The sequence below is a fragment of the Carassius carassius genome, chromosome 27, assembly GCF_963082965.1.
Source record: "Carassius carassius chromosome 27, fCarCar2.1, whole genome shotgun sequence".
Lineage (NCBI taxonomy): Eukaryota > Metazoa > Chordata > Actinopteri > Cypriniformes > Cyprinidae > Carassius > Carassius carassius.
This window is the reverse complement of record NC_081781.1, coordinates 12,609,671-12,626,115: the sequence shown is the minus strand read 5'-3', so window position 1 is coordinate 12,626,115 and position 16,445 is coordinate 12,609,671. Positions and strand designations below refer to the sequence as shown.

The 16,445-nt window shown below is 40.9% G+C and overlaps 2 protein-coding genes across 7 annotated transcripts in view; one reads left to right on the top strand and one right to left on the bottom strand.

The window, feature by feature from the left end:
- Positions 1–55: 55 nt before the first annotated feature.
- On the bottom strand, positions 56–5,241 carry LOC132106765 (DDB1- and CUL4-associated factor 4-like). The gene is made up of 13 exons (XM_059512747.1): positions 5,112–5,241; positions 4,589–4,644; positions 4,341–4,498; positions 4,076–4,158; positions 3,876–3,978; positions 3,437–3,580; positions 3,311–3,360; positions 2,391–2,470; positions 2,203–2,295; positions 1,956–2,053; positions 629–808; positions 407–521; positions 56–326 (listed from the first exon to the last, which is right to left on the bottom strand). Exons 1-13 carry the CDS (start codon positions 5,216–5,218, stop codon positions 94–96), a joined length of 1,500 nt encoding a protein of 499 aa, XP_059368730.1. The 5' UTR covers positions 5,219–5,241; the 3' UTR covers positions 56–93.
- A 1,014-nt stretch (positions 5,242–6,255) lies between these two features.
- The window catches only part of LOC132106763 (zinc finger protein DPF3), a 217,038-nt gene continuing 206,848 nt past the window's right edge, over positions 6,256–16,445 (top strand). For all 6 annotated transcript variants that reach the window (XR_009424195.1, XR_009424196.1, XM_059512743.1 and 3 more), the window contains exon 1: positions 6,256–6,370. Coding sequence is in view for 4 of the 6 variants with exons in the window: in XM_059512743.1 (XP_059368726.1) it covers positions 6,339–6,370 (32 nt within the window). In the remaining 2 variants the exon portion in view is untranslated. The remainder of the gene's footprint in view (positions 6,371–16,445) is intronic.

Genomic DNA, 16,445 nt, shown 5'->3' with positions numbered 1-16,445 from the left:
AAAAGAAAAGCTAAAGGCAACATTTTGGTCAGTAAGTCACAGAAACGATGATCTATTTACCACACAGCAGCTTGTGTATTCAGATGGCAAATGTTAGCATTGATCCTCCAGTGTTAGACCTTCCTGATAGTCTTTGTTGTATGAGTAGTAGTACAGATCATGACGGACAGCCATGAGGAGTCCAGGAAGTCCTCTACTACCACCCAGCTGGGAGGAAAACACCACATTTGGGATCGAGTCTTTCCCTGCAGGGTGAGGTGAGGGGATGGTCCTTAGGAGACGGCTGTCATGGAGGCTCCAGAGTCGGGTGTAGCAGTCCTGACCCACTGCAAATTGCACACAATTAGATGCGTAACAAGTGTTGCGATAGAACCGAACTGATGGTTTAAATGAAAAAAAGATATACCAGCGAGCAGCAATCCTTCGGGCTCATTGACATGAATGGGTAGGTAGGCATATTCATTGTGGTGTCCGTCATACTGTCTGACAGACCGCTTTAAACGGATGTCCCACAGCTTTATCTGTTCAGCGACGACATGAAGGCAGAATAAAAATGAATTAATTGCTCTAAATTGTTATTAATAGCATGATGGTCTGTGGTCATTTTAGTTGTTTATCATAGACAGACCTTGCCCAGCATGTCAGCAGCGAGGAGGTAGTTCTCATCCTGTAGCAGCTGGACCGAGGTGATGGCCGACTCCTGGAAGAAGCGGCTGGTCTTCCAACTGTGACTGCGACCCCTGTCACGCTGACGCAGGTCAATGCTGAAGATCTCTCCTGAGCGACAGCCGTTGAACAACACGGGAGCCTAAAATACGAAGCGTATGGCACAAATTGTCACACAGCAATATCTTTGCTCACAAACATAAAGTAAAAAAAAAACATTAGAAGACTGATAACATTTACAAAAGCTTATTATTATTAAAGGGATACTCCACCCCAAAGTGAAAATTTTGTCAATCATTTTCAAACTATCAAAGCTTTGTTCGTCTTAAGAACACAATTTAAGATATTTTGAATGAAATCCGTGAGGCTTGTGGCTGTCCCATTGACTGCCAAGTAAGTTACACTGTCAAGGTCCAGAAAAGTAAGTTTTCTTTCAAATCAAAAAGTGTAATTATATGTAGAAACTTATCCTTGTGGCACAGCTGACACAGAAGATGTTGCTTCATAACATTGCAGTTGAACCACTAATGGCAGATGAACTATTCTTACGATGCTTTTCATGCTTTTTTTGGAACAACATGGGGGTGATTAAATGACAAAATGTTCATTTTGGAGCAGAGTATCCTTTTAAGAGCGTCAGCAACACCGCATGCATACATTGTGCTACCCTTGTGAACGCTTTGAAGACTGACATGGATGAAAAGAAATGGTTGAATAAAGTCAATATTTTTATTTTCTTTGCACACAGAAAGTATTCTCATAGCTTTATAAAGTAAAGGATGAACCACTTATGTCACATTGAACGTGTCAGTTGCGTTGCTGTCTAAGCAGGGTCAGACCATCAGAGCTCTCGGATTTAATTATAATAAAAATATATTTTTTGTTCCAAAGAAGAACAAAGATCTTATGGGTTTGGAACAAAGTGAGAATTTATGTAATTAAATGACAGAACTTTCATTTTTGGGTGAACTATCCATTTAATAAAGGATTTTTTTCAATATAATTTTGCATGAAGCTCATATTTCGCATTTCAAAGGTGCACTGTTTATTTGTGTGTTGTTGACTTGGACTTGTTCTCAAATTTAGTGGTATGAATGCAGCATTACACGATTAAATTCTGTAAAACATTTTAATGATGTAAAAATGGCTCAGAGCACTTTAAATGAGAGTACAATTGTGAGGGACTGGAGGCAACAGAAAGAGACAGACATGATTCAGGTTTAACTCAAACCACAAGCATTTGCACTACCACTGCGCCATTGCCACAAAAATCATTGTTCTTTTCTCACCCTCAGGGCAAACTGTTGAGCTAGGACATCACTGCCTGCGAGGTATGTCGCCCTGCGTCCAGTCACAGCATCGGTCACAATCACTCGTCGAGAAAGGCCTATATAGAAACATAATAGATATAAACTGTAAATTGTAATATGTTACAATATTACTTTTTCTACTATATTACTAGTCACATAACTGTAGCTATGGTGAGCAGAATTTTCTTTCCAACAGCATATTGCAGAAACGGATACAAAAACTCACCAGTGCTGAAGGTTTTATTAGCCTGAGGGTTGAGGCACCATGCACATGACCAAGCTGTGGAGATCTTAAAACTGCATAGCATCCCTGGTTGATCTGATGAAAAAAGTCATTTCAGTTTAATAAAGGGAGAACAAATAAAAAGAGTTTAATTTAGAAATGTGGGCGACCCAAAAGGAAAAGATTTGTACCTGGATTGAAGTTGCTGAAAAGAGAAGCAGGTAATAAGCTTACACAGCCTGGAGTCTGAGAAATGCCCACCAAACACAACCTGAAAAGACTTGTCAAGAAACACTTCCTCATCGATTAGACATGTTTGTGACTATTTCATTTGCTTATTTGTCATTAAGAGTGTAAATATGCAGGTATGCTTCTATTGTAATGATATAGTTTACGCACTTTATTCAAACTAAGAATTATTCTATTTTTTCACCTACATTCATAGAAGTATATTAGAATGAACTAAGTGAAATCTGATTGGAGGACTAAATGTATTAAAATTAAGAGAATATTAACCAATGGCAATAATTGCATATCATAAGCATATAATGTTTCAAGTCCTTCTTCCACCTCCACATCTGTTTTGTGGTAATGTTAACAATTTATTGACCTTTTTTTTTTTTTTTTAATACTGATACAACTGACACCCCATTACAGTTTCAAAATAAGCATAAAAATCATTGAAGATTTAGTTTTTAAAATCTAAAATGTTTAAACAAGGCTGGACTGGGATGCAATTTCAGGCCTGGATATCAAACACTCATACAGGCCACACAGAAAATAAGGTACCATATTAGTACCTTAGAGTAGTAATTCGTACCCTTAAGATACTAATTTGTAGGCCTACCTATTAGGGGTAAAAAATAAATAAAAAAATGTCCTTTTAAGGGTCCTGTTCCAGTCAAAAGCTGTTGCAACCCAAAAGGTGCGATTTTGGACCTTTTTTTCTGTATATAGCCTATACATCCACAACAATTGTATGCATAAATCTAAAATATTAAGAAGAATAATAACAAAAAAAAAACAGGGCAGTGGGCCAAATCAGCCGCCAGGCCACAGGGAATTCTCCCAGTGCTCCAGATGGCCAGTCTGTGCCTGGTTTGAAGGATACAGAACATGAGAGTCTTTATGTGTCACGGATGCCCAGCACACAGAGTTCAACTGAAACATTAATTAGAAGGAAATAGTTTTCAAATCAATAAAACATCTTATCTTCATTTTAAATTCCCCTGGTTACCTTGCGGTTAGTGAAATAAAGGTTATCACACATCTCCACCGACAGAGAGCCTTTTCTGTAGCCGTGGAAATTCATAATGCCATACTTGCAGCCTCCGTGTGACACATCATTTACTGTGAAGACTCGCTCACAAGCTGAATCTGCCTAAAAAGATGCATCCAGAAGAAAAGGAAAACACTCAGACTGAAACCACAATCAGTGCCAAAACTTAATCTTTCTTCTGCTACTTTTTCAAAAGAACAGACAACTGGAGGCCAAAACTTCCAAGTAACATCTGCCAGCAATCCATTTCCATAAAAACAAAGAGCAACCCACAAATGGTTTGTGTGTTCTCAAGTTGCCCATCCTCAGCATAACATGCTGTTTTTCCACTGAGAACACATTTAAATGGACTGAGTTGCCTCGGAAATCAAGTTTTTTCATTAAATGAGAGGCTTACAACAATAAGATGGAAGTTATCTGTGTTCGGGCTGGTGGAGTTGGAGCTCTGCACCTCCAGCCGGTGACGTTGCATCCCGCTGACTTTAACTTCATGGATCAGCCTGCAAAATGAGAAAACCCTTGGAATCAAATTCATTTTGGGATCCAATTTTTTCCTGGTCAAAAAAAGCTGCATCCATAAGATATTCTATGTCATACCTAGAATATGAGCTTGGGGGCAGCAGACCCAGATGTCTCTTCTGTAACAGCAATGCAGAATTCAGCCCAGTCCTGGGAGCTTTCTGAGCACATTATATAGAGAAACAAGGAGAAAGTGAATCACCTGCACATCTCAACACAATAATTTATTACGGACTTTACAGTCAGAATTCAGTGCAAAAATGTGATACAAGCAGTGAGGAATGTCCATATAAACTAGATTTACATATAGCTAGAGGAAATATTCAGTAATTCCCCAACTCACCTTCCTAGGACCATCATCCTCCGCCAGAAGCGCAGATCTCTTTTTCTCCTCTTCCTTTTTCTGAAGCCCTTCTTTTGTCAGAGGGTTACAGTTGTTGTGCCCAGGCAGCAAACGAAAGTAGCGGTTTTTCTCTGGGTCAAAGTAGAAACCTGGCAACTCTGTAAACAATAATGGTTAATGTTAAAGTGAATCATTTTGGACTGGCAGAACAAAAGACATAAAGGGAGATAATGCAAGCAAAAGTTGACCTGGTGCAGATGTGGATGCTGAGGATGAACTTGCATCACCTGATGCATTGTCAGAACTAGAAAAAAAATCATAATGTTAATGGCTAACATGAAGTTAAATACAAGCCAAACTGAAAATAATCCAAATTAAATTTGACCGAAAGGAACTGAACTGCCAAAAATCATGTACTCTACATCTCAATACTTTAGTATATACACATGCTGATTTGGAATGCAACATACACATTGAAAAGTTTGTTCACTAAAAAAAAATGACTCTGCCTCCTGTTGTTTCAAACCTGTATGACTTTCTTTTGTGGAACATAAAAACAGATGTTATGCAGAATTACAGCATTCACTTTGACTGCATCTTTTGTCCATACAATGAAAATTAATATATCTGATGCATTCATTCTGCTTGAGATCAGTTTTTGTGTTCCACAGAAGAACTTATTTGCAACAACTTGAGGGCGAGTAAATTACATAATTTTCCTTTACAGGTGTGTCTGGGTGAGAAATGATAGACTCTATCTGTGTTAGTTACCTATATTCCTGCTCCTCGTGGGCTGAACGATGTCTGCTCCGCCACTGCGACTGATTATGGTGTCGGTGACAGTCCCTGCTACTCGATCGCCAGTTCCCCCGCTTCATTTCTACTTCTCAGGAGTCATGCCAGTAACGTTAACTTATATCTAAAAACTGTTAATGCTTTATACATAAACAAAAATGGAAAATTGTGTATTCATTTTTTTGGGTTAAGCACATATGAAGGAAAACCTAAACTTTTTGAAGCATTATTTAGAAACTGAGCAGTGATGAAAAACACTGATTTGTTATGGAGCTGAACAAGGAGCTAACATGCTAAGACTACTATTATGAAAACGCACGTGGCTCGATCGTTTATTTATGTTAACTGTTACTCTTGCAGAAGAGAACTCGCGTTAATATAATGATTGTTCGCTGAAATAACTTGTGAACTTTATGCAAAAACAAGACTCATAACAAACTTACCCGATGAAGATCTGAATTCTTCCTGTTTGGAAATATGATTTCCTCATGACACCGGGAATTCCCGCCTCCTTGCTGTTCCTTGGTGGAACCCTGAGATTTTGCGATATTGAAATAACGTGACTGGATAATAAGCTGTCAATCACGTTAGGGGCTGTCTCGTTGACATACAGAAACACATGAAGCTAAAGGAAATATAAAAATATGAATAGTTATAATTAGCACGATGTAACTGTGTTTTAATTATGATCGTTGCATGTATTTATATTTAAAGGAAAAAACAGTTGAAAACAATATAGGCACTAATGTATTGTTTATTTACGTTTACTTATATTATCATATATAATAGTGTTAATTAATTAAATTACATGTTTTATTTAAAATAGGCCCTACATAAATCACCAGGCTCAAACAGTGTAGTAATTGTGTAGCAAACTGCAATAATATAATTTTTAAAAAATCTAGTTAAAACTGTCAGATGAATGTTATTTTTCTAAAGGCTAAAGGCGGCTCTTATTCTGTTGCTGAATGTAAAACAACATATGCAGTTTTTTTATTTTTTCAACTTCCAAAATAGGTATTCTAAGTTAAGACGTTGAAATAATTTTTATAATTTTGTCAGCTCTCGGAAGCCACGCCCAAATTGGGATTCCTACCATTGGATTGGCCAGACTGCCGGACACTGAGGTCCGTATTGGATGCTTTTCTTTCACAAGGTTCCCAAAGAACTCAGAGTTGGAATATTGGGTTACAGTGTGGCAAAATGGCGACTGTCATTCAGAATCCGTTGAAAGCGTAAGTAATTATAAACATGATTTTCGCTCGTTTTCGAAAATGTGCTGTATTCCGCATGATTTAGAGCGTGGGTGCAAATCGAGTCTTGAAATAGGGCTGTATGGATCGGGCATTTTATATTTCAAGGAATTCTGTCCCTAACGAATAACTGTTTAATCCATGTAACGTTAGTTTGTCTTTGTGTGGGTGTGAAATGTATACAAATGTAACGTTAAATACATTAGAAGCGTTGTGTTTGGATGTTCATATTGCTAATATGCAATATGTGTGTCTCAGCATTCAGCCTCCGATGGTAAGTGTTAGTGCAGCATTATTTCGGATGCAATGCTTTGGGAGTGTAACGTTAACGTTACACACTCCGTTGACTTCTTTGCAGGACACATAAATAAATACATAGATAAAGCCTTGGCCATATATAGAATCTGTCGGGATGAGTTGTACTGTGACTACACCAAACAACCAATTACGTAAAATAATAATTTAAAGGTTCAGAGATAGTGAATTAAATTAATGATATTTATCGATTCCACGGTCGTCTTAAAAATACATATAAGAAGGCATCGAATAAATTCTCCGTTGTGGCCTATGGAGAACTGACAGAGGCTGTCACATACACTTTGAGAATTGGAAAGTGGCAAATTGCAGAAGCAGGACAATTAACATTTTAAATGTTTATTTTTCATAAAAATTAATTTGATACGTTTCTCTAACTTACAGCTTTAAGTTGTATCCATTCATTTCGTTTTTGTGCACCCGCATGATAGTGAACATAACATCGGACATTTCTTAATATACATTGATATTTGCTTTGTTCCTGGTGAATAAACGCCGTTTTATTTGTGATGATATAGTATATAGTATTATAAAAACAGGCTATCAATCATGAAGTCAATAGATAAGTTAATAACAATGGAATTTGTGTCCTGTTCTCTGTTTGTCTGTTGAAGTGCACGTGACAGAAGTCCAGGTTCTATTGCATTACATTTATAAGTGCTTTAAGAAGAGGTCAGAAGAGGTTCCCCTTATTACTGGCATTTGTCAATACCTTTTGGTTTAGACTGAGTAGCCCCGATGTGGAACTTTGTAGGAATTGTTTTTAAGTATTCGATGGAGGAATAATTTATTTACTTATAGTGTGATGTCTAATAATCACTAATCTCGACATTAATAAAGCAAATACATGTCACCCTTTGAATTTCACATATGCATTTATCTTAAGCTATTCTAACATTGCACAGTGAGGGGAATATTTGTAGTCCCGCAGGTATTTAAAAGAAAGAAAATACTCAAGCTGTATATATATATATATATATTTATATATGCAATATCTAGTCATGTTTTATAACATAGGCATTATATGTGTGTGTATAGCGTGACGGTATTACATGAGTAACTACATTTTTTACAAAATATTTATTTTCTTTGGTCATGTCTTATCTTGCAAAGGAAAGAGCTAGGATTGCATCTGTAACCTCCTCAGTAAAAAAAAAAAAGGTTGCATTACACCCTTGAATTCATTGCAGCCTAAATCATAGTTACTTTAGTGATTAATCTCCATTAAAACTCAAGCTGATTTATCGATGTAAGTGTGTGTACTGAGGGGGATGCACCCATCTTTAAATGCGATGGTGGAGCAGATTAGCAGTATCCCAGGATCCCTCAGTCCCCATCTGTTCCGATGACTAGCCGAAGAGATGTCAGTGGGCAAGAGACTGAGCCCCATCTGCTCCAGATCAGGGACATGAAACTCCCCTCCCATCCCACCGAAAAGACATCAGGGGGTCACTGGGAGCAGAAAAAGGAGCCAAACACACCTGTCTGAGCACACTTTTATGTTTTTCCCTCTCCCCAGTGCTATTATTCTAAATACTTTGCTATAAAACAGCAAGCATTTTCTTTTATTGTGTTATGGAGGAATCTGTAAATGTTGGATTTGGTTAACACAGACTGTTTCTGGTGTAATTTGACTGTTTTGGCTATGCTGTTTTGTCTTCCTCTGTAAATCTCATTATGTTGCCCAGGCAAATAATGTGTTTCTTGTCTGGTTGTTTTTTGTTGTGATTGAGATTACTTCCCACCGCCGTTAAATACAAGTGTTGTTTTCTACCAAGGAGCAGTCATATATACTGTGTTCAACAGCATTTAATCTATTTATTTATTCGTTTCTGGAGAGCGGGGTCAGGTGGTTTGCGTTTGTTTCGTCTCGAATAAATCGAGGGGGCATTGAGAGGGGGAATATGTGGGGTTTAGGTTAAGGCGCTTGCAGTAGCCAGCTCCCCTCCCCCCATCTTCGCTGTCTGGATGCATTTCGCTTTCCTATTACAACTGCACTACAAACACTGTTGAGCCCGAGGTCTTTGTGTGTCCAGGAACAGAGGTTTGTTCTGGGATAGACATCACTACTCTAGACCCTTTTCCTGTTTTTGTTTATGCCATACATGTTTAAACTCAGCTGAAATAATATAGCTTGCAAAAGAAAAAAAAAAACTGAAAGCAAAGCATATTTTACATGCCTCTCTTCATTCCATTCCATAATCCACTTGCAAACAGTTTATACTAGGGTTGGGAATCGTTAGAAATTTTCCGGTTCTGATTCCGGTTCCGGTTCCACCTAACGGTTCCGGTTCTGATTCTGGTTCCATTAAAATCATTAAACAATTATTAAGAAATAGTGGTAAGGAAAAATGCACAATACTCAACTACTCAATGCTCAATACTGTTTATTACTTACTGTCAACTTAATTTAAAGGTTGGCAATGTTTTTTACTATTTTACCTTCACTGAATGTAGCGTTGCTGGAAGGTACTAAGTAATGTTGAGTAATGCTAGTCCATCAATCAGCATGTGTTTTAAAGTTGATGTTTTTTACACTATCAATAACGTTTTGCTTTTCTGAGACACTTGTTAATTTCCCTTAATTAATGAAATATAAACGGTTAAACTTAAACATGTATACACACTCTACATAAAGTCCCTATTTTACAAATAATAATGCAGTCAGGAGATGGTGGGATGCAATGAGTGGTTTCCACAGTTTTAAACATTTAAAATGCATTAAAATAAATATTTTCTATCACTTTGTTTATAACTCTTGAAATGACCTGTACACTAAATAATCTAACCCTCATACTTGCATAACAATAGCAGTCTATTTATTTAGTGGTCCAAGTTGAAGCCATTATGTATATTAATGACAATATTGGACAAATATAATGCAATTTAGTGGCAACAGGTGCAGCGCGCTGCCGTTAGATGTACAGTCACACAAAATGATGTGCACAGTTATCAAAGGCGTGAGTGCACATACAGTCGTGGGAAACAATGTGTTCGGCAATTAAAGATGGGACAGCGCAACGAGTCTGTGGAATGCGTGTCATTGGAATCAATGTGCTCAGTAATTAAAGAGGCAGGGAGGCGTGTCTGTTATTCGGTTCGTGACATCCTTTACGGCAGCGGTTCTCAATTCCAGTCCTTGCGCCCCACTGCTCTGCATATTTTGCACGTTTCTCTTTGTTAACACACCTGATGATCAGCTCGTTAGAAATGAACTCCGTGCATGAACTGTGTTCCAATTGTTCATTTCTCCCTACTCCCTGAGCAGGGGAAATCTGTTGAGGTTAATCGAAATATTGTGACGACCCTGAGTCTTCAGATCCTATTGGATGGAGTGTGACAGTTCCTGATTGGTCTTCTGTTAATTGCTAATTAGTACCATTATATAAGTGTGTTACCTATTGACTAAGGGAGGCACTCTGTGGGATTGTTTCTCTGGAGTGGCTCTGGGTTTCAAACATAGACTGTATAAAAACATGGACGTAGTGTCCCTGACGTCACCCGTAGTCTCCTGAAGTGTGTTTTTGAAGCCTAAAGTGTGTAGAGCGGGCCGTCGTCATCTTGGCAGCGCATCACCGCGCGACTCTCCCGGACAATCAAAAATGGGCAAAAAGGCGGGAGCTAGTGGCTGAAGCCACACCCAACTAGCACGACGGCAGTGTCAGCAGCGGCAATCCACATGTCACTCAAGTGGCTACGCCCTTAATTATGCAGAACTTTAAGTCTTAATATAATTTAAACGGATGAGTTATAAAAAAATTCACCCCCCTCACAGTTGTCATGAAGGGCAAAATTAGCTATTTAGACTAGTGTTGGGCGATATGGTCATTTTTCAGATCGTCATATCGTCAGCCTGTGAGATCGACGATACACGATATTATCGTGGATGGGTGGAGCAAGAGAGAGACTCTTTGTTCTTGTCAAATCATAACTATTGAGTGTTTTAAACCGCGCAGGTGCGCGAGAGAATGAGATGCATTCTAACATAACTGTGGCATTAAACTCAGTTAGTGAGGGTCGTTTAGTCGTTTAAAAATATTACACATATAAAGGCCGTTCAGATTACTTGTTAAAGTTCAATGAAATACCTTTTATCTGCAGACCATGTACGTCTGTTTGTGGATGGAGACTTTGTAACGGCCGAAACTATGTATTTTGCATGCATCATATTATAGTGCGGAGTGCATGAAAATAATAACTATGCGGCAGATTTAATTTACTATCCATAGTGGTTCTCACGTACTCCTAAGTCATCACCACATAGTGCGTGTTATAAGTTAAGTGATCAGTCTTTAAGAGAAGGACTACGTGAGAACCACTATGGATGATAAATTCGCTCTGCCGCCTTGTTAATTATTTTGTCTTTACTTTATTTGTGACGCCAAGAAAGAGTTAATCTCTCATGTTTGAGAAGAGCGCGTTGCAGTCGAGCGCCAACCTCCCGCTCTCTCTCGTGAGGCCAATAAGGAAGTGACTAAAACTGCAATTCATCGACTGGCCGCTTGAGGCTAGCTGCAAAAGGGAGTCAGTCCCATAGACTCCCCATGTTAAAATGCCCAACTTTACAGCAGGAAAAAACATGTTTACAGCCTGGTTCAAAAAAGGATTTTGGTCTAAATAGCTAATTTTGCCCTTCATGACAACTGTGAGGGGGTTGATTTTTTTTTATAACTCATCTGTTTAAATTATATTAAGACTTAAAGTTCTGCATAATTAAGGGCGTGGCCACTTGAGTGACAGGTGGATTGCCGCTGCTGACACTGCCGTCGTGCTAGGTGGGTGTGGCTACAGCAACTAGCTCCCGCCTTTTTGCCCATTTTTGATTGTCCGGGAGAGTCGCGCGGTGACGCTCTACACACTTTAGGCTTCAAAAACTCTCTTCAGGAGTCTACGGGTGACGTCACGGACACTACGTCCATGTTTTTATACAGTCTAATAATCTAATCTAATACATTAATAGGAAAATGAGCCTAATATCGTCTTGATTATCGACAGAGAAATCTGCTTATGTCGATATCTCTGACGATCGTTGATACACGATACTATCGCCTATCGGCACAACCCTAATTTAGACCAAAATCATTTTTTGAACCAGGCTGTAAACATGTTTTTTCCTGCTGTAAAGTTGGGCATTTTAACATGGGGAGCCTATGGAACTGACTCCCTTTTGCAGCTAGCCTCAAGCGGCCAGTCGATGAATTGCAGTTTTAGTCACTTCCTTATTGGCCTCACGAGAGAGAGTGGGAGGTTGGCGCTCGGTTTCAACATGTAAGAGCTTGTTGATTATGTTCCCCTTTGCATTTCTTATATCATGTAGTTAAAGTTTTGTTGTGAGATTTATTTTCTTTGTTTTCTATTATTACTCTAGACTTATGTTTATTATTATCATTAACTGCTGTTGTATTAGTTTAATACAATAAAAGTAGTTGCATCGAATGTCAAAAACTGTTTTTTTTTTTTTTTTTTTTGGCCATTTCTTACTGATGGGAGTGTTTCTTTGCCTGACTGTGAGGAAATGGTACCTGTTTGTATCCTTCGAGATACTGGGGCAGGGCAGTCATTTTTGTTGGAAGGACTTTTGCCGTTGTCTGAACGTACTGCTACTGGATCTCACGTGTTGGTCCGAGGGCTTGAAATGGGCTACATGGAAGTTCCTTTACACCACATCCACCTTAATTCCAAGCTTTTATCAGGTGATGTAGTTGTAGGAGTTTGTGGTTTGCTTCCTATCCCTGGTGTCACTTTCATACTCTGCAATGACTTGGCTGGAGGTAATGTTTGGGAAAAGTCAGATGTTGGAGTTCCACCGATAGTAGTTCCCAGTGGAGAGAAATTGAATGGATCTTCTGACTGTCCTAACTTATTTCTGGCTTGTGTGATAACACGAGCGATGGCTAAGAAAAGGATGTCAGATGAAATGGAAAATGTTCTCAGTGATGTTTTTATTTCATCTATTAACTCCCAATCAGAACCTGATCCTGTGGATACGGTGTATACAATGACCGAAGATGAGCTTCCTGTGCAGGAAGTACCATGTGTTGATGATCAGACTGACAAGTCTGCTTCCATGTCTGAAAGACCATTTATTTGTGATGACCATGTTAACACTTGTTCTTTGTCTCCACTTTATAGTGTGACTCAAGATGAATTAATCAAAGCCCAGAACGCGGATGAAACCCTTCAAGACTTGTTCTCCTTAGCTGCTGGTAGAGGAAATAAAACCATGTCTTCCTTCTATTTTCTTCAAGATAAATTTCTTTGTAGACAACAGCCTATAAGTTCTGAAAGTTCTCTTGATCCTAGAATCCAAATTGTAGTTCCTCTTACTTTTCGTAAAGCCGTCTTACAGTTATCACACCAGGGCCTTGCTGGTCATATGGGGGTATTGAAGACATATGATAGAATTATGAGGAAATTTATTGGCCTAGAATTAAGAGAGATGTGGTTAACTATATACGATCTTGCCACATCTGTCAAATGACTGGAAAACCAAACCAAAAGGTCCCATTGGCTCCCTTACAGCCCATTGCTGTACTTACTACTCCATTTGAACATTTGACCATCGATTGTGTTGGTCCTTTACCACGATCTAAGGCTGGGCATGCTTACTTGCTTACTATAATGTGTCAGTCTACACATTATCCTGCAGCTTATCCGTTAAGATCAATTACAACTAAATCAATTGTAAAGGCTTTAACGAGTTTCATGTCTGTTTTTGGTATTCCAAAAACTGTTCAGTCTGATCAGGGTTCCAATTTTATGTCCCGACAATTCTCAAAAGTAATGCAACAACTCAAGGTTAAACACAATATCTCAAGTGCTTACCACCCCCAGAGTCAAGGAGTGTTGGAAAGGTTCCATCAGACTCTTAAGTCACATTTGAGATCGTATTGTGAAGTTGTATTGTGAACTTGATTGTGACTGGGAGGATGGACTTCCTTGGATGCTGTTAGTGTTACGGTTTACTCTGCCGGAAGGAACATGGAGCCGAGGATAAACGAAATAAGGCATTATTTTATCCAACATAGGTATTATCCAAACATGGATCACAGAGGAAGACACACGTAAGTAGCAAGTGGATAGTAGACCCGACCAGTAATACAATAATCAGACCTGAACTGAAAGGACAAGGTTTAAGTACATGGGATAATGGGGAAACACAGGTGGATGGAATCACTAAATTAACAGGGACATGGAACACATGGGGAATAGAATAGACACACCTGGGAACTACTCAAACCAAATACAGAAGACAGAAACTGGGTCACAGGGGCAAAAACACACTAAATGAGTCCAGGTATGTAACATTACTCCCCCCTCCCGGTAGGTGCGTCCTCGCACCGTAGAAACAACAGAGGGAGGCGTGGGTGGGAACTTGGGAGGAGGTTCCGGTGGAGGACAGACTCCCAGGAGGGGGTCAGCAGACAGGGACCACGGAGGGAGGAGCCAGGGAGGAGACAGGAGGGATCTGGAGCAGGAGGTACCCAGCAGGGCCACGGCCACAGCCATAACAGCCCAAGGTGGGAGGAGCCATGGAGGAGGAATGGTCGCCGACTCCATGGGCTCGACCCACGGCAACGGAGCAAGTGGAGGAGGAGCCCGAGGCGGAGACGGAGAGCCGAAGAGCCAGGGTGACGGGGAGGAGCCGGAGGTCCTAGGCGGAACTGATGGCTCTGGTGACTGACGCGGCGATGTGGATCCGGAAGGCTGAGGTGTAGCCGAGAGGATGAAGGAGCCTGATGGAGCCGGAGGGATAAGGCGAAGCCGGAGGAGTGGAGTCCCGAGGCATAGGATGGACGACGCCAGACCAAGGCGGAGCCGGAGGGACGAGGGAGCCGGGCAGAGCATGTGGACTGCCGGGCCACGGCGGAGAGGAAGGAGCTAGGAGCCATGGTGGAGCCGACGGGTCAACGGGCCGAGGCGGAGTCCAGGCCTCAGAGGCTGGAGGCGGAGGTGAGGGAGACGCCCACCAAGGCGGTGCTGGAGGATGGCGGTCCCGCTGAGCTCGCACCACAATGATGGTAGGCTGAGGGCGAGCAGAGGGGCTGCCAGACGACAGCGGAGGAGGAGGCAGGAGTGGGTGGGAGGGTGGGAATTTCGGAGGAGCAGGCACTGGAGTGAGCTCTGGGGCTGGAGCCCTTCCTGGGCTTGACTGGGGTTCAGGAGCCCGTCCTGGGCTTAACTGGGGTTCAGGAGCCCGTCCTGGGCTTAACTGGGGATCAGGAGCCCGTCCTGGGCTTAACTGGGGATCAGGAGCCCGTCCTGGGCTTAACTGGGGATCAGGAGCCCGTCCTGGGCTTAACGGGATCAGGAGCCCGTCCTGGGCTTATGCCCCGTACCGTGGGGAGATGGTAGGCTGGGCTCTGGGTCCAGAGTGGACCTGGCGAGATCCTCCATTGGGCAGACAGTGAGAGGTGACCCATTTCTCACCAGAGTCCACTCTACGAATGCGGCGAATTCCTCCTGAGGACCATCTTCGGGCGACAACGCTCTGCACTTGGAGTTCAGGCTGGCGTGATAAAAGGAGCAGAGCGCGTTGTCCGGGTAGCTGGTGGCATTAGCTAGCAGTAGAAACCGTCTGGTATGGTCCTCGAGAGAAAGTCCTTCCTGCTCCAGCAGGAGGAGGAGGAATTCGGGGCTATAGAGTGGATCCATCGACACTACGGAAAGAAAAAACTGTGGAAAAAACGGAAAACAAAACGGAGGGGAAAACACGCAGTTTTAAACTCTTTCAGGTCGGGTCTTCTGTTACGGTTTACGCTGCCGGAAGGAACACGGAGCCGAGGATAAATGAAATAAGGCTTTATTTTATCCAACATAGGTATTATCCAAACATGGATCACAGAGGAAGACACACGTAAGTAGCAAGTGGATAGTAGACCCGACCAAACTGAACTGAAAGGACAAGGTTTAAGTACATGGGATAATGGGGAAACACAGGTGGATGGAATCACTAAATTAACAGGGACATGGAACACATGGGGAATAGAATAGACACACCTGGGAACTACTCAAACCAAATACAGAAGACAGAAACTGGGTCACAGGGGCAAAAACACACTAAATGAGTCCAGGTATGTAACAGTTAGCTATTCATGAGGTTGTGCAAGAGAGCACTGGTTTTAGTCCTAATGAGTTGGTATTCGGACACACGGTCAGAGGCCCTATTGCTGTTTTAGCCGATGAATGGAAAACCTCTGATCCCCCTGAGAATGTCTTGGACTACGTGAGTAGTTTTCGTTATCGACTCTATGAAGCCAGAGCCATTGCTCTACGAAAATTAGGCAAGTCTCAGGAAAAAATTAAGAGGATGTTTGATCGTAAAGTTCAAGCAAGAAGTTTCCAAGTAGACGATCAAGTGCTTGCTTTGTTACCTGTTTTAAGTAGTCCATCCCAAGCTAGGTTTACTGGACCTTATACAATAGCAAAGTGTTATCTTAATAACAACTATCTTTAAACACACCTGATTGCAGAAGAAAGTACAGGTTTGTCATGTTAATTTATTGAAACCTTACATGACTCCTGTATCGTTTCTGCCTGTTAATCTTGTGGCTACTGACATCATAGATCTAGGTGTCTCCGAAACGTCTGTAGAGATGGCTGATGTTCTAGAAGAGAAGAATGGTCCTTCTCGAGGAGTAATAGAAGGGCACCTTAACTCAGAGGTTCTTGCCAATTTAACTTATCATCTGTCTCATTTGAATGAACCAGAGAAGACCAATTTAATTAAGTTGGTGAATTC